General features: G+C 46.2%; 1 protein-coding gene across 1 annotated transcript in view; it reads right to left on the bottom strand.

The window, feature by feature from the left end:
* RTEL1 (regulator of telomere elongation helicase 1) overlaps positions 1–18,653 on the bottom strand; it is a 177,222-nt gene that overhangs the window by 13,423 nt on the left and 145,146 nt on the right. Inside the window, exons 30-32 of the mRNA XM_081323881.1 lie at positions 15,534–15,671; positions 13,680–13,793; positions 9,930–10,175 (exon numbers count right to left, since the gene is read on the bottom strand). Coding sequence (XP_081180007.1) covers positions 9,930–10,175; positions 13,680–13,793; positions 15,534–15,671 — 498 coding nt within the window. The remainder of the gene's footprint in view (positions 1–9,929; positions 10,176–13,679; positions 13,794–15,533; positions 15,672–18,653) is intronic.

Raw genomic sequence — 18,653 nt, 5'->3', positions numbered from 1 at the left:
CGTCCTAACCCACTGAGCCACCACGTCCCTACAAAATACAGGTAGCCCTCGATTTATGAACACAATTGAGACCAACATTTCTGTTGTTAAGCGAGACATTTGTTAAAGTGCGTTTTGCCCCATTTTACGACTTTCCTTGCCACAATTGTTAAGTGAATCACTGCACTCGTTAAATTGGTAACACAACTGTTAAGTGACTCGGGCTTCCCCATTGACTTTGCTTCTCAGAAGGTTGTAAAAGGGGATCACATGACCCCGGGAAAATGGCAACGGTCGTAAATAGGAGTCAGTTGTCAAGCATCTGAATTTTGATCCTGTGACCATGGGGATGCTGTAATGGTTGCAAAGGTGGAAAATGGCCATAAGCCACTTTTTTCGCTGACGCTGTAGCTTCAAAGGGTCACTAAGCAAACTGTTGTAAGTCGAGGACTACCTTTAATGTGTTTTTTTTTAAAAAAATTGCTGAAATGACAGAATTACAGTCACGAATGGGTTAAAACCACAGCATGCTCTCTTTGGAAGGGCGAGGTTGAAATATGAAAATATGGGACAAAATGTGCCTTTCTCTTCCTGACTGAAAACCCAAGTTTTCTGGAAAATTGGAGAAATTTCCTCCCCCGCAAAAAAGAGGTCAACATGCAGAAAGGGGGGTGGGGGGTGGAGAATCGGTCCCTGATGAAGTGTTTCCCTGTAACTACAGATTATTGGCTCTTAGGGCATGTGACATCATCCATTCATTCCTTAGTCAAGAAACCATAATATTAGCAGAAGGAAGATGATAAATATCCTTATCTTTTTATTAAGCTAGTTAAAAAAAACAACAACCCGCAAACCTCAAGAGGAAAAGATAGGCCCAGTCTTTACTACTAAGTGAATCATGTGTTCTGAAGAAACTGAAAACGAAGCTATTGTTAAACAGCGAAACGGTCTTCCGAGAACAATGGCGAGCTGTTCCTTGCTGGAGTTTTTCCAACAGGACTTAGGTGGCTCTTAAGTTGACTGCTAGTCTTTCTCAACCTTGGCAGCTTGAAGAAGGGTGGACTTCAACTCCCAGAATTCCCCCGCCAGCCTAGCTGGTGGGGGAATTCTGGGAGTTGAAGTCCACCCTTCTTCAAGATGCCAAGGTTGAGAAACACTGTGCTAGGTTATACATCCCTCTTTCTCCATCTCAGCCACGGGGGGACTTCCAACTCCCAGAATGCCCCGCTGAATTCTGGGAGCTGAAGCCCACCCGTTTGCAAGCGGCTAAGGTTGTTGAGAAACACTGCTTTGGTGGAATCCTGCACTGGCTGTGCAACTGTTCAGTTTTGGAAGAAGCAGCATTTGAAAAACTAGAGAGGGGTTCTCGTGGGCATTCGAAAGAGCTGGTCTAAATGGACCCTGAAGCATTGCACGGTTTTATTATAAGGTCCTTCCTGTGCCTGTATCCTGTGATTCTAGTCACCTGTTGTGATTCAGTGTCAGCCTGTGCTACCAGCAGCTGAGTCCGAGGAATCTGAGGAGGAGGAGGAGGGGTTTGGAGAGCCTTCGGTGTCGGAGGGAGGCTGATGCACTGCAGGACTCTCAGCCTGGCCCCTTCAGTTGTGTTCCTCATGAGGCTCAGCTGTGTGAGGAGGAGGTGTGGGACTCAGAGGAGTCACAGCTGAATCTGTTCAGAGACACTAGAAGCAGAAGGCAATCCAGCAGAGCAGAGCAGAGCAATGAGGCAACTCAGTGAGAGGAGGAGAAGGCAGTGAGAAGCCACGCCTTGGGACCAATAATAAAAGGGGAAGGTGTGGGCGGGGCTGGTGGCTGAAGGCAACCGTTCGGAGACATTCTAAGCCAAGGGAATCCTGGTCTGTTCTGGCTACTTCTGTTTAACTCTTGTTTGTTGACTCTTGTCTGATATTTCGATTCATTTCATTTCGATTCATTTCATTCATTGTCTGATATTTCGATTCATAATATTCTGTTGCTTTTTTTGTTTGAACTGTAAGTAAATTTGGGTTGGGTTTTTGCAGCCTATTGACCGTAAAAAGGAAAAAAAGGGGTTGTCCCTGACACACAAACAGGGCTGGTCATAGGCTGGAACAGAACATCACCTTCAGCTTTGTCAGACTTTGCTTCTCCTCTAACAGGGATTTTTGAGCAACCATTGAAGCGCAAGAGAAAGAGGGAAGGGAGGAAGAAAGGCAGCCCGCCATATGTGATTCCCTCCCAAAGGTTCTAAACAGCCTTTCAGAGAAGCTGCCAAACAGAGCATTAACAATCAACACCTCCCTTTTTCTGTTGTGTCTCTTAAAAACAGTAAGATTACAAACAGAAGAAGACATTTGTAGTTTGGGGCTGAACTGGAGGGGTTGCCGAGCTTGGTTGATTTTTTGCAGATGTTTCATTACCAAATCAGGTAACACCACCAGTGCTAGAAGAGAGTAGGGTGTGTGGAGAGGAGGAGGAGGAGGGGTGCACTCTGAGGTTGGTTGTTTTCTTGCAGACGTTTCATTATCCAACTAGGTAACATCCTCAGTGCTAGAAGGGAGTAGGGTGTGTGGAGAGGAGGAGGAGGAGGGGTGCGCTCTGAGGTTGGTTGTTTTCTTGCAGACGTTTCATTAGCCAACTATGTAACATCCTCAGTGCTAGAAGGGAGTGGCAACTGTTCTAATTCCCTTTTAGCACTGATGATGATTCAGTTGTGTTTGATTTTGGGGAATTCTATGGGCCAGGTCTCTTCACATCTTCAGATCTTGCACTACTTCTTGGAGTTGTTCTATGCTGTGGCTGGTGTCAGCTTTCATGGTGTCTAGCCACTGTGTTCTTTGATGGCCTGGTTTTCCTTTTATCGCTGATAATAATAATAATAATAGAATTGCAGGGGACCTTGGAAACCCTATACCATTTCAGACAAATAGCTGTCCAGTCTCTTCTTAAAAACTTCCAGTGTTGGAGCATTCACAATTTCTGGAGGCAGGTTGTTCCGCTGGTTAATTGTTCTAACCGTCAGGAAGTTTCTCCTTAGTTCTAGGTCGCTTCTCTCCTTGGTTAGTTTCCATCCGTTGCTTCTTGTCCTGCCTTTGGGTGCTTTGGAGAATAGCTTGACTCCCTCTTCTTTGGGGCAGCCCCTGAGATATTGGAAGACTGCTATCATGTCCCCCCTTGTCCTTCTCTTCATTAAACTTCTTTCTGATTCTTCTCAACATAATTCCTTTCTCCGGTGAATTCCCCCGCGTGACATGGCCGAAGTCAGTGAGACGCAAGTTGTGTGATTTTTCCTTCCAGTGACATGTCTGGTCTTATGCGCTCTAGGACTTCTTCGTTGGTCACCTTTGCTTGTCCAGCACCACAGTTGAAATGAGTAAATTTTCTCCCTGTCTTGCTTTCTTTAAGATCCAATCACCGATGACAACTCAGAAAACAACTAAGGGCCCATACTACAAATAAGCAGAAACAGCCTCCTTTTTGCTTTATTTGTAAAGGTAAGGTAGATAAGCTTTAACTAAAGAGCCCCAATATGGGCTTTATGTAGTGAGCAGGAGACACCTGTTTGTCTTCACACTGAAAGGCATACTGTCAACGCTGCTCACGTGGTCGGATGCTCTTGCTTTGACAACAGATGGAAATGTAGCCATCTTTTCTCTATCGCTTTTAGAGTTCGTTGCTGCTGGGAGGGGGAATGTGGATGAGAGTCCAGGTAGCCATAACAATAATAACTCAGCCGTGGGAACCCAAGGTCACTGGGCTCAGAGTTGATTCAGCTGGGGAGATAGCCCGCATGCTTCAAGTTAATTGGGGAATATATGATTTATGACTGTTAATTGGAGGAGGGAATTGCGCTTTGTTACTTTGTACCTAGGGGAGGGGAATTCAGTTCTGGCTTCGATTATGTAGTGCCGATATTTTGTTTCTCGAATAAAAGATTCTTTAAGGTAAAAAAAAATACCTCCAAGTTCTTTTGAAGAGTTTCATCTGTTGGAACCATGACACATACATGGTTTACTCGCGGTGATAATTCTAAAAATTGTCTCGGACTTCTTCCTTCCTGAAAACCTTCCTCCACTGAAATTTTCAGACCACTAAAACAAACAAAGCTACAAATACTGCAGATCATAACTGCAGACAAAATGCTGTCATCATCTCCACTTTAATTTTAAGTATGTTAAAAGCACTATTTCTTCCTGTACTTTCAGGGCAGCCGAGTACAGACTGTTGACATAAAACATTGGTGAGGAATTCCTGCTTCAACTCTTCCACTGGAGTGCACTGGAAAACCCCTGTTTGGTTTCCTTTTGAGTTGAAATGTGGATTTCTGTTCAGGATTGGCTTCCTCTTCCATACAGTCTTAATATACGGGGAGGGGGAATGTAACATTTTAAAGGTTCTGTTAATAGGCCCTGTTATAAAATCACCTCTCCTAAGGAGGTCCAAGAAAAACCTTTTCCATGATGGCTCTCTCCCTGTGGAAAAGCAATCACCCAGAAACAAGATTGGCCTTACCTTGAAAGACCCCAAAGAGATGCTTTTGCTAATGGGCCTAGGGATCCCAGACAGATACAGAGTAACAGATTAATAGAGGTGAAAGGGACCTTGGAGGTCATCTAGTCCAGCCCCCTGCTCAGGCAGGAATCCCTCTACCATTTCAGGCAAATGGCTGTCCAGTCTCTTTTTAAAAACTTCCAGTGTTGCAGCATTCACAGCTTCTGGAGGCAGGTGGTTCCACTGGTTAATTGTCCCCACTGTCAGGAAATTTCTCCTTAGTTCTAGGTTGCTTCTCTCCTTGACTAGTTTCCATCCGTTGCTTTGATTTGATTGTTATCACTGGGGTTGCATGAGTGGGTGGGAGGTGATTGGATTTTTGTCTTAGGGTTTTATTGAGTTGGGTGACTCTGTGTGTGTATGTGTGTGTGTGTGTGTGTGTGTGTATGCACACGCACACACACACATACATATATATATATACACACACACACACATACACACATATATGTGTGTGTGTGTGTTAAGTATTTGTTAAGTATTTTAGAATACCTTGCCGGCCCAAATACAGGCCAAACCTTATTGCCTGTTTCAGCCTAACCTAAGGCCATCCACAGGCTGTAGTCGCAACTGTGACAACTCATATTTGTGTAAAATTATTTGGATTCCCTTTAATTCTTTGTTAGCAATCCAAAAAAATTTACGCACACAGACACACATATATGTATATATGTATGTGTGTGTGTGTGTGTGTGTGTGTGTGTGTATACACACACACACACACATATATATACACACACACATATATATACATATATACATATATATATGTGTGTGTGTGTAAATTTATTCTTAATAAATAAATAATAAATCGAGACATCTATTTTAGCGCTCTACATGGCAGGGTTTATCCATTTCCTCTCTTGAAAGTGTGGGGAAAAAGAGCTTGCAGCAATCATCGCATGAGAGGATTCCAAAGACTTAGGGGCCTTTTGTGACTTGGGATCAACCCTGACTGCTCTTTAGAAGGCCAAATCCTGAAGTTGAAACTCAAATCCTCTGGCCACCTAATGAGAAGGAAGGACTCACTGGAGAAGAGCCTCATGCTGGGAAAGATGGAGGGCAATAGAAGAAGGGGACGACAGAGAATGAGGTGGCTGGATGGAGTCACTGAAGCAGGAGGCGTGAGCCTAAATGGACTCCAGAAGATGGTAGAGGACAGGAAGGCCTGGAGGAACGTCGTCCGTGGGGTTGCGATGGGTCAGACAGGACTTTGCAACTAGTAACAACAAGTGACTTGGGATGCTTCACTTAAGGTCCTTACGTGTGTTGACTTTTTTCAGGAGATACTCTCCTGTATCTCTGCTCTGATCTGCCACGTTCTTTTGCTTCTAATAATAAGAAAGCCTGAAAACGGTACAGACGGTCCTTTACTTACGACCACAACTGAGTCCAAAATTCCTGTGGCTGAGCGAGACAACTGTTAGGTGAATTTGGCCTGATTTTACCAAACTATCTTGCTCACGGCTGTTAAGGGAATCACTGCAGTTGTTCAGTTAATAAGATGGTGGTTCAGGCTTCCCCGTCGACTTCGCTTCGTCAGAAGGACTCGAAAGATTATCACGTGACCCCGGGACACTGCAACTGTCATCAGCAGAAGTCAGTTGCCAAGCGTCTGAATTTCGATCACGTCACTGTGGGGATGCCACACAGTTTATTTAACTTATTTATATCCTGCTTTTGTTATTAATTTTTTTAATTAACAGCTCAAGGTGATGAACATATTTAGTACACCTTCCACCTCCTAATTCCCCCCACAAAAACCACCCTGTGAAGTGAGTTGAATAGAGAGACAGAGTAATTGGCCGAAAGTCACCCGGCCGTCTTTCAAGCCTAAGGTGGGACTAGAACTCACCATCTCCTGGGGACTGGTCCAAAATCACCCAACTGGCTTTCATGCCTAAAGCAGGACTAGAACTCGCGGTCTCCTGATGATTGGCCCAAAGTTACCCAGATGGGATTTCATGGCTAAGGAGGGACTAGAACTGACAGTCTCCCAGTTTCTAACTTGGTGTTTTAACCGTTAGTCGTTTCCAACTCTAGGGGCCGGTGCTCATCTCCGTTTCAAAGCCGAAGAGCCAGCGCTTGTCCGAGGACGTCTCCGTGGTCATGTGGCCGGCATGACTAGACGCCAAAGGCGCACGGAATGCTGTTACCTTCCCACCGTAGTGGTCCCTATTTTTCTACTTGCGTTTTTTACGTGCTTTCGAACTGCTAGGTTGGCAGAAGCTGGGACAAGTAACAGGCGCTCACTCTGTTACGCGGCACTCGGGATTCGACCCGCCAAACCGCCGACCTTCTGATCGACAAGCTCAGCGTCCTAACCCACTGAGCCACCGCGTCCCTTAACTGTTAGATAAAACTGGCTTTTTCGGTTGGAAGGGGGAAGAGATCTTTGTAAGAGGCAGGAAACATCTTACAATTTTCTGGCACAGAAATAAAAGAAGTCATGAATTAATGACTTAGGGAGTGGAGAAATCCATCCGACAGCCTGTTGTGCTGATCCCTAGATCTTATTTGTGAAACCGAAATGCCTTTTTCGAGGCTTATGTAATGTTGTTATATCCATATCCTCTGGCCTCACTTATTTTGGGTTATGTCATGTGGGAAAATCCACTAGGGAAAGCCATTATGTTTGGAAGAATTAGCGGTAAAAGGAAACGAGTCGCCAAAAGACATGGTGGCTGGAAAACTTTAAAGCTGACACCGGGCAGAGCCTAAAACATTCCAAAGAGACAATGCAAGTTCGGAGGATGTGGGGAGAGACATGGCCCACAGAACTGCCAAGACTCGGATGTGTCTGAATGGATACCATCATCGTCATCATTACCATTACCATCCTTATCGTCATGATTATCACAATCATCCACATCCTATTTCCAAATTACAGGACCATATCCCATCACTTTAGGGGAATTTGAGGGAAAAAGAACTTTACTTGTGCAATTTCCAAACAGCCTTACCAAAGCCATTTCATTTTAAATTCAAATCAAGGGATAATGCAGAAACAGGAAATTAGGAATAATAAGACAGGATATTTTTCACATCTGATATAGTGCAGAGGAATGCAAGAGTGGACAGAAAGACAAAAAAAAACAACAGATCCCTCTTTGTGCACAGACTATGAAGATCTACTGATTTCAACAAGTTCATAAAAAACTCATTCTGGTCCTTAACTATAATAATTGCTAGCACATCTTCAAGAAGATGGAGCCTGTCCTATTTCCTTTTTATGATGCTTGACAAGCTTCACAGAGGAAAAAGAAACTTTCTTCAATACAGGTAGTCCTTGACGTTCGACGATTCATTTAGTGACTGTTCAAAATTACAACATCGTTGAAAAAAGTGACTTATGACCATTTCTCACAGTTACGACCCTGCAGCATCCCCCCATGGTCACAGGATCAAAATTCAGATCCTTGGCAACTGGTCCATAATATTTCCAGCGTCCCGGGGTCACACGATCCCCTTTCGTGATCTTCTGACAAAGCAAAGTCAACGGGAAAGCCAGATTTACTTAACAACTGCAGTGACTCACTTAACAACGGGGGCAGGAAAGGTGCGTAAAACGGGGCACAACTCACTTAACCTAGGTTTCACTTAGCAACAAAAAAAAAAAATTGGGCTCAATTGCAATTGTAAGTCGAAGGCTACCTGTGCCGAACGGGAACCATTTCTAATGCCAAAGCGATGCCAACCAAAAGTTAAGAGAGCTAAGGCACAGTTTTCACAGCTGAGTGAGAGAATACTGGAATTCGTGAACTAATTCACTCAGGACCCAAACACTTGCTCGCCAAGCAATCGACATCCGGATAAGCAGAAATTAACCAATTTAATTCTTTTTACGATGGTTCTTCACCCAGAGTTACTGTCAAGATTAATTCTAGGCCAACAATCAAACCAGAAACAGCACCCCAATCAAAGAACTAACAATTCAGGCAAACCAGTCAACAGTAAATCATAGCCTAATGAAGGAATTACCTAGAACACTCCCACCAACACTGACAGAGCAAGCCACTAGTACAGGGGTCAGCAACCTGAAACAGTGAAAGAGCCACTCGGAACCGGTTCCCTCACAAAAGGAAAAACTGGGAGCCGCAAAAAATGTGTGCGCATGCGCGTACATGCGCGCATGCGCAGAACAGGGTTTGACTGAAGAGTGGAGCCAAGGCGAGATATGCACCTACCCTGCATATTTGAATTGATTGGTTGAACATTTTTAGTCCCACTTTTTTTTTTTTTTGGGACTGCACATGGCAGAGGACTGGGAGCCGCAGGAGACGGCTGAAAGAGCCGCATGTGGCTCCGGAGCCGTGGGTTGCAGACCTGTGCACTAGTACAAAAAGGAGAGCAAACCGAAATCCCTTCCAGCCCTGATGTTACTTAGTTAGGTAGCAAAATGTGTGCAAGAAAACAGCCCTCAGAGAGCACCAATGACCTTAGTCTCCTTCCTTCCTTCCTTCCTTCCTTCCTTCCTTCTTCCTTCCTTCCTTCCTTCCTTCCTTCCTTCCTTCCTTCCTTCCTTCCTTCCTTCCCTGTAGCCACCCATCATAAAACAGTAACTCTGGGTGACAAACCATCATAAAAACAAATTGGTTAAAACACAATACAGAAAAGAAATTGAATACAAGTAGCAGCCAAGAGATATTATAAGGCATCCGTGTCAACATAACCAGGAAATGGGGCCTTTCACACACTTGGCCCATCCTAATCCGACTGGTTTTCAAGGGCTTCTGAATGGCAAACAGGGTCAGGGGCTATCCTAATCTGAGGAGAAGGTGATCCCAAGTCTGCATCAGGATGACTAAATCAGGAGCGTTCAACCTTGGCAACTTTTAAGACTTGTGGCTTTGAGACAGCATGGCTGGGGAACTCTGGCAGTTGAACTCCACAAGTCTTAAAAGCTGCCAAGGTTGAACGCTCCTGATTGAATAATCCAATCGTGACTGATGTTTGCTTAGGGTAGAAGGACCGACCGCCTGAGAGGATTCCTCTGAGCTTTCTCTATTCCCGTATAGAAATACTTGGGACTTCTGCAATTAATTACTTTCAGATTTGTTTTGCTGCCAGAATTTAGCAGTTGCCGAATTCCTTGGGGAAGGCAATGTGTCCTGTTCCTCCCACCACGTGAACCATAATGCCCTTGACCTAACAAGGTATGGACACAGTTCGTTGTTATTAACTGCGAAGTCGTGTCCGACCCATCGCGACCCCATGGACAACGTTCCTCCAGGCCTTCCTGTCCTCTACCATCTTCTGGAGTCCATTTAGGCTCACGCCTCCTGCTTCAGTGACTCCATCCAGCCACCTCCTTCTCTGTCGTCCCCTTCTTCTCTTGCCCTCCATCTTTCCCAGCACCCAATGTTGGGAATGATGGACACAGTTCAGCTTACTCTAAAAACAGCCAGAGAGGCACTTACGTTGTAGAAGGTGAAAATTCTCTGGCTTTTCCGTAGTGAGGCCCACCACCACAGGTAACATTGAGTCGTAGTCGCCTGTCTTCTTGTAGTCGAGGAGTGCTGACCTAAAGGTATTAAAGCCGGTTTTGTCCAGGGACGTCTTGAGGTCATTCAAATAAGCCGACAGACGTGTCTGTTTGTCATTCTCCTTTGCGGTACTGAACAAACTTCGGGGGCAGTCATCAGACACCTTGGCGCTGCTTTCTCCTGAGACAGAACACAGAACAAAGTCTCTAAACACGGCGGGGAAACCCAAGTTACCCGGGTTCATTTGGACCTGCGGGTTTTTGTGGCTACTTCTCGGAAATAACTGAGCTCTGAACACAGGTAGCCTTCGACTTACAGCCTTTTTGTTCAGAGATCCTTTAAAACAGACATGTCAAACACAAGGCCCGGGGGGGCTGGACCCAGCCCGGGAAGTGGTTTCACGCGGCCCGCAAAGCCATCCTGGAAACAGTGAGGGAACGGCCCCCGCTGCCTTGGCCCTGGCCCAGAGACCCTCCTTCTGCCAGAGACCCTCAGATCTGTCCCACTCCTGCCCAGGACCCCATAGGCACCCTTGATGCCAACGATGTAGAGCTGGCCAAGGCCACCCAGTAGGCCATATGCACCCTAGCCACACCCACCCAGTAGGCCACGCCCACCCAGCCCCTTGAGGGGCAACCGCAATGCTGATGCGGCCCTCAATGAAATTGAGTTTGACACCCCTGCTTTAAAAGGTACAAGGGAACTGAGAGAGAGAAAACAAAAAAAGACTTATGACTGTTTTTCACACAACCACTGCAGCAACCGGAGGGTCACGTGATCAAAATTCAGATGCTTAGCAACTGGTATGCATTTAGGACAGGGGTAGGCAACCTTGGCTCTTTTATGACTCGTGGACTTCAACTCCCAGAATTCCTGAGTCAGCATGAAGGAACTATGGCCCCTTCATGACTCGTGAACTTCAACTCCCAGAATTCCTCAGCCAGCATGGCTCAGCTTGGAAACCTCTCCCTTTCCCCTCAGCATAGCTGACTGAGGAATTCTGGGAGTTGAAGTCCATGAGTCATAAAAGAGCCGAGGTTGCCTACCCCTGATTTAGGACGTTTCGAATGACCCGGGGTCATGTGATCCCCTTTTGTGACCTTCCGACCAGCAAAGTCAGTGGTGGAAGCCGGATTCGCTTAACAACCGTACGACTAGTTTATCAACTGCAGTCGATTCCCTTTCACAAACTGGCGAGAAAGGTCAGAAAACGGGGCAGAATGCACTTCAACGCATCGTCTTGCTTATCAACGTGAGCTCAATAGTGGTCGTTAGCCGAGGACCACCGGTAAATGGTTCTTGGATGTTGTAGGGACGGTAATGGGAGTCTTGACACTTTGGAGTGGGAGAAGACTTCTACGGTTACTACGGAAAGCTAAAAGCTAAAAGCAGAGACGGGTCCTCAAAAAAAAGCAAGGTTCAATCTTTTTGCTGGAGGTACAAATGACCAGACTAAAATAATCACATCGAATTGTTACTCTGGATCGAGTTCCCTGGAGAAGACAAAAGGAAAATTGGCAAGAAGATGGACTTGATTACAGCAGTGATGGATGCACTGTTAAAGAGCTAGGAGATGGACATATCATCCTGGAGAAGGTGTATCTGCTAAGAGATGACACCAACTTGATGGCACATAATCAGTTAATCGTAATTCTAGGTGTGGTCTTCATTAAGTTTAATCCAAATATAAAAAGGTAAAAGGTAAAGGTTCCCCCGCACATGCGTGCTAGTCGTTTCCGACTTTAGGGGCTGGTGCTCATCTCCGTTTCAAAGCCGAAGAGCCAGCGCTTGTCCGAGGACGTCTCGGTGGTCACGTGGCCGGCATGACTAGACGCCAAAGGCGCACGGAACGCTGTTACCTTCCCACCGGAGTGGTCCCTATTTTTCTACTTGCATTTTTAGGTGCTTTCGAACTGCTAGGTTGGCAGAAGCTGGGACGAGTAACAGGCGCTCACTCTGTTACGCGGCACGCGGGATTCGACCCGCCAAACTGCCGACCTTCTGATCGACAAGCTCAGCGTCCTAACCCACTGAGCCACCGCGTCCCTTAATCCAAATATATCAGGGGTCAAAACACTAAGTAACTTTAAGACTTGTGGGCTTCAACTCCCAGAATCCCCCAGGCGGACTTCAACTCGCAGAATTCCCCAGCCAGCACAGCTGGCTGGGGAATTCTGAGAGTTGAAGTCCGCCTGGGGGATTCTGGGAGTTGAAGCCCACAAGTCTTAAAGTTACTTAGTGTTTTGACCCCTGATATATTTGGATTAAGGGACGCGGTGGCTCAGTGGGTTAGGACGCTGAGCTTGTCGATCAGAAGGTCGGCAGCACAGCTGGCTGGGGAATTCTGAGAGTTGAAGTCCGCCTGGGGGATTCTGGGAGTTGAGGTCCACAGGCCTTAAAATTGTTAAGTCTGGACACCCGGATATACTTGGGTTAAAATAAAGGCAGGCCACTCGTAATCCATGCAGCTTGTAGAGCAGAGATGTTATAGGAGGAAAGTGAGGAATGCCTATCATTGCATGGCTGCATTCTGGACCAGCTTAGCTTCCTGGTGGTCTTCAAGGATAGCCCCGTGTAGAGTATGTGGCAGCAATCCAAGCTAATCCTGGACCTTTTGAATTCTAAATTAAGACTACTACCAAACAGCAGTTTTCCCTGTAACCTCTTCATGATCTGCTTGGATTCAACTATATCGGAATATCCGGAAAGCACATATTCTAGCTTGGGTGGCTTTGGGCCCATCACCAGGAGACGCTGAGTTCTAGTCCCACCTTAGGCATGAAAGCTGGCTGGTGACTTTGGGCCAAGTCCCTCCATCTCTTTCAACCCAACCCACCTTACAGGGTTATTGTTGGGAAAAGAGGAGGAGGAAAGTGTACAATGCCCTTTTTGCCACCCTGAGTTGCTTATAAAGTAATACAGGGCGAATAAAAAGCAAGCAAACAAATAAATATATTTTTTTTGCTGTGCAGTACGTCAAGCCCTATGAAATTAGGTGAGATGGAGGAAACGAGAACTTTGCAGATTTTGGAAATGTGTGAAACATTGAAATTAATGTTATTTCTTTTGAGTCTCCCCTCTTTATTGTTCTTGGAAAACTCAGACTTGCATCCCTTTACATCCTCTTTAGCAACTTTATTACTGTTTTCTCCAGGTTGCTGCGCATCATCAGAAGCAGCTTTTGCATTTTTCAAAGCAGAAACCAGAATATAATGCAATAAATTTTCTCATTGTAAAAGCATGTGCAATCCCATTACCGAGAAGCAGACTCGCCCTCTTACATTAGTAAACCAGAAGTGAGAATTATTGCTCCGAGCTACACACGCCACATTTGTTAATCTAGATTCAAAGTAACAGAAATACTTCATTTCCTGCTAAAAGAATTACAATTCTCTGTTTTGAAGTCCAAACTGGATGACTAATGAGCAGCAGAAGGGTAAAAAAATATATTCCTTACCTGGGGCCTAAATCTTCAAAAGAGCATTTACAATAATAATAAAATTGGAAGTGACCTTGGAGGTCATCTAGTCCAACCCCTTGTTCAGGCAGTCCCTCTTTCTCCCAATTCAAAGTCTTATTTAGTTTCCATCCCAGTGTGAGTACGTGACTGAATTCAGTTTTAACGGTGAACTGGAAATGAAAAGCGCCCTACAGATATTATCAGGAACTTTATTTAAGGTGTACCTTTTGCATTTAAATCAGCCGTCAGGTGGGATCCGCCTTTGTTTAAATGCTGCACGGAATTAAGCTGTTTGGTGGAATCTTCCAAAAAAGTAATTTTCTTCTCACATTCCCGTCCTAAAATCAAAGAAAACCAGATAAGAGATACTGGCTGGCTGGCTGGCTGAAGGTGGTCAAAGCTTGAGAAGCGATTACCACACTGGTCCCCAAACTTTGCAGCTTGGCAGCCCAGCCTGACCCAAGGGAGGTGTGTTTGTGGCAGGAGCACACGCACAACTCCATTTGTGCGAGTGGCGGCCGCATGGTCCCTCCGCTCACGTGAATACAGCGTGCGAAGGTGGAGGGTAGAGTAGAATAGAAGGGAGTTGGAAGGGACCTTGGGGGTTCTCTAGTCCAGCCCCCTGCTCAAGGAGGAGAACCTATATACCCGTGGTGGCGAACCTAGGGCACAGGTGCCAAAGGTGGCACGCAGAGCCCTCTCTGTGGGCACGCGCGCCGTCGCCCCAGTCCTAGGCCTTCAGCTGGGTTTTATAAAACCTTTTCACTTTAGGCCTCCGCTGCCGTGTGCAAGAAAGAAAAAAAAAGGTTCAATCGATCAATTTCAACTTCTCGCGGGGGGAAAAAAAGAAAAAAAAAGATCTTGCAAAGTTGGAATTGATGGATTGAACTTTTTAGTCCCACCCAGGCTGCCGTTACCGCTGCAGCCACGCCCACCCAATGGGCCATGCCCACCCGGCACCTGATGATACACAAGTGGGTTTTGGGTTGCAGTGTGAGCACTCGGTCTCCAAAAGGTTCGCCATCCCTGCCCTATACCATCTCGGACAAGGTACCTGCGCTTGAGCACGAAGCTCCACTCGTGTGAGCAGCAGGCACTTCAGCTCGCGCACGAAGCTCCCCTCGCGTGCCCCTCTCTCCCGCATCCTGGTTTCGAACAGGCCACGGTGTGGTAGCGGGCCGAGGACCGGGGACCCCTGGTTTAGCAGCAAAAACAACAAATGCATCCGAACACCGAGGGTCATAAAACCCTCCCAAGAAATAATTCGATTAGCTGGCGGTAACAAAGCCATACTCCCCAGGCCAGACAGGCAACAGATACATATTTTAAGTTAAGTAGAAATGTTATTATTGATTTATTATTATTTATTAAATTGAATAACGACACCCATCTCGCTATTAAGCCACTCTGGGCTGTTTACAGCAGAGGTCCCCAACCTTTTGGGCACCAGGGACCGGTTCCGGGGAGAGAGGTTTGTCCGGGGTCCCGAGAGTGCGTGGTTTTCTGTGCTGCCTGCATCCCACGGATGGGGCTATCCTTGTTTGTGCGGACCGGTTGCTGGCATGCCGCGGCCCGGTACTGTGCTGATTCCTCGCCAGCCAGTGGATCTGGCTGCTGAGTCTGAGGAATCAGAGGAGGAGGAGGAGGAGGAGAGGGGCCTGGAGTGACATCAGAGTCAGAGGAAGGCTCTGAGGAGCTCCGAGACTTACAGTCGGAAGCTATTAAAACTTGAAGCATGGAAGCTGTAGCATTAACAAAAAAAGATTTATTGACAGCGGCTGACAGCAGGTGGGAGGAGAATTTCCTGGGAAGATTCAGGTCCATTCAATCCCAGGGATTTTATCAGTTACTGATGAAGAAAATGGGCAAAGAAAGCTAGTCATTTTGTCCTTGTTAAGGTGGATTTGCTTTCTTTTGAGAGAGCTTGAAAGAAATGCCTCTACAGAGAGAGAAAACAAAAACTTGCTTCGAAGAGGACGCTCTGTTCTGGCGAGAGCATTGTTACTCTTTTCCTGGGAAAGGGGTGGCTTCTGTGAAAAATACATTTCAGTGCCGCTGGAGCTGCCAGTTGGCCTCACCTGCATTTTCAGCCAATAACAATCTATCTTCTTGCAGAAGGTTGTGCTCAGGTTTGTATCCGCAACCGACTCCGGTCAGGGAACGGCAAGCTTCGTCAAACTGCTTTTTGTGCTGAGGCCGAATAAACTGGTAAAACTCTGGCAAATTTAAAAAGAAAAAGAAAAAGAAAAAAGAAAAAAAAAGAAGGAAAGATGGTGACAGAAGTTAATAGGGTCAAACGCTGGCCCCATTTCTCCCAAAATGCAGAGTGCATTTGAGCAGGTGGAAATCCAGCACTGTGGTTAATGATGCAAACTTGGTTAACGATTCAGTGTATATCACACCTGCCACAACTTAAACCTCTAGCTAGAAACGATCCTTGGCTCCATTTGTTGAGAAAGGTATAGTTCAGAGGTAGGCAACCTTGGCTCTTTTATGACTCGTGGACTTCAACTCCCAGAATTCCTGAGCCAGCATGCAGGAACTATGGCCCCTTCATGACTCGTGGACTTCAACTCCCAGAATTCCTGAGCCAGCGTGGGGGAACTATGGCCCCTTCATGACTCGTGGACTTCAACTCCCAGAATTCCTGAGCCAGCGTGGGGGAACTATGGCTCCTTCATGACTGGTGGACTTCAACTCCCAGAATTCCTGAGCCAGCATGGAGGAACTATGGCTCCTTCATGACTCGTGGACTTCAACTCCCAGAATTCCTGAGCCAGCGTGGGGGAACTATGACCCCTTCATGACTCGTGGACTTCAACTCCCAGAATTCCTGAGCCAGCATGCAGGAACTATGGCCCCTTCATGACTCGTGGACTTCAACTCCCAGAATTCCTGAGCCAGCATGGGGGAACTATGCCCCCCTCGTGACTGGTGGACTTCAACTCCCAGGATTCCTGAGCCAGCATGGCTCAGCTTGGAAACCTCTCCCTTTCCCCTCAGCGTGGCTGGCTCAGGAATTCTGGGAGTTGAAGTCCACCAGTCATAAAAGAGCCAAGGTTGCCTACCCCTGGTATAGTTTGTTAAGAGATCAAATGTACTGGAGTATTGCAAAGCCAGAACTGAGAATCGTGCCCCAAATCCCTAAGTTCTGCTTTTCCCTCCCTTGACTGTCTCTCACTGCCCAACCCTGCGTAGCCAAGGCAAGATGTTTTCCTAATGATCCAACTGCAGTTTGGCATGCAGCTCCCTCTTCCTTCCAGCTGGGTGACCTTGAGGCAGTGTCTAAAGAAGGCACAATGCTTACTTCCATTTCCCCAAGCATTCCCTCCTTCATTACCCCCTCCCCATAGTTCATGGCAGTCCGTCACCGCATAGCAGTGAAGCACAAGCCAGCACAAGGTGACAGCTGACAGCGTAGGAGTGGCCTATCTGCCAGTGGACCTCCCCCTGCCCCCCCCCCCCCGAACACACATCTTAAGGCTGTTGCCGAAATGGGCAAAACAATAGTTTTTCAACAGTAGTTCTGTTGTTTGGGGATGAAGGTTAAGACAGGTCTGTGAGTCCTCCAGGAGGCACAATGCATCTCTTTTTACCTTAGTTCAACAACTGGTTTTTGCCTTCAGCTGTCACTTAAAAGTCCTTTTAATTGGCAGTATCTTCAGGCTCCACAAGGAGAACTTAATTCACCAAGAAAGCCAGTTTGGTGTGCTAGGAGGCTGTGAGCTCTAGTCCCGCCTCAGGTGTGAAAGCCAGCTGGCTGACTTTGGGCCAATCACCAGGAGATGGTGAGTTCTAGTCCTGACTTAGGAATGAAAGCCAGCTGGGTGACTTTGGGCCAATCACCAGGAGACGGTGAGTTCTAGTCCTGACTGAGGCATGAAAGCCAGCTGAGTGACTTTGACCCAATCACCAGGAGACGGTGAGCTCTAGTCCTTTCATAAGCATGAAATACAGCTGGGAATCTTTGAGCCAGTGATTCTCAGAGGGTGATTGTGGGAAAAATAGGAACAGGAATAGGAGATACATTCGTTAGGTTGGACTGTATCTGTGTTAAGTGTATCTCTGCGTTACTATATATTATATTTATTAACATAGTAATTAATATTATTTAAGAAAATATAATAATAAATAAATGCATACGAAGCCAGAATTGAGAAGCAACAGAAAGCAAATGCCACTTCTACAAAGAAGCTGGAGAAACAGTGGATTTCCTAGTTTGTTTCTTCCTGCTGCAACAGTGTCACACAGACTTACCACAAACAATGGCATGACAAAGTAGCAACAATAGTAAACGGGAAGATCTGCAAGAAATACCCAGTTCTCTGCAAGCAAGAACTGACGGGACCCCAAAAAGAAAAAAAAATAAGCTAAATTGCTCTGGGACTTTAGAATTCAGATAGAGAAGCACTTGCCATATACAATGGTGGAGCAGTGGGCTAATGCCTCCTTAAGTAACACCAGCTGCCTGCAATTAGTGCAGGTTCGAGTCCCACCAGGCTCAAGGTTGACTCAGCCTTCCATCCTTCCGAGGTAGGTAAAATGAGGACCCAGATTGTTGGGGGCAATTAAGCTGACTTTGTAATAATGCCGCTTGGGGGTGTGTGTGTGTGTGTGTGTGTGTGAAAGCCCTAACAAGCAGGCATATACATAGAATGAAGGCTACTGCTAAGCTTGTAAGCCGCCCTGAGTCTTCGGAGAAGGGCGGGATATAAATGGAATTTTTTAAAAAAAGTCAAACTGAACAAGTGTCGATAAGAAAGACAAAAAAAAAGTCTGGATAGTGGGCCCGGCAGTATCTGAAGACAGCGGAAGAGGAGAGAGAAGGACTGGAGAAAATCACAAAATACGAAGATCTGCGAATAGAAGCAAAATGACTGTGGCAAAAGAAAGCAAAGATAATACCAACTGCAAGCCCCAAAAACACCTGGAGCATCACCTGAATGCCCTCGGCATTGACAAAATCCCCATCAGTCAATTGCAAAAGGCAGCTTACCTTGGAACAGCTGACATCCTGGGGCTTGATGGGGAGATAAAAAGGTGATTATCTAGTTCAAACATCTGGCTGGCTGAGCCACCAACCGTAATAATTTTTTAAAAAATTATTCTGTGCGCTAGCCATAGCGGTTACTGCGCCTGCTGCAGTACGTGACACCCTTGTTAGAAACCATAAGCCCCTAACACTGTAGCTACAGAGG

Source organism: Vipera berus (genome assembly GCF_964194415.1).
Source record: "Vipera berus genome assembly, chromosome: 3".
Classification (NCBI taxonomy): domain Eukaryota; kingdom Metazoa; phylum Chordata; class Lepidosauria; order Squamata; family Viperidae; genus Vipera; species Vipera berus.
The sequence above is the reverse complement of the archived record's forward strand: the minus strand, read 5'-3'. Positions and strand labels throughout refer to the sequence as shown.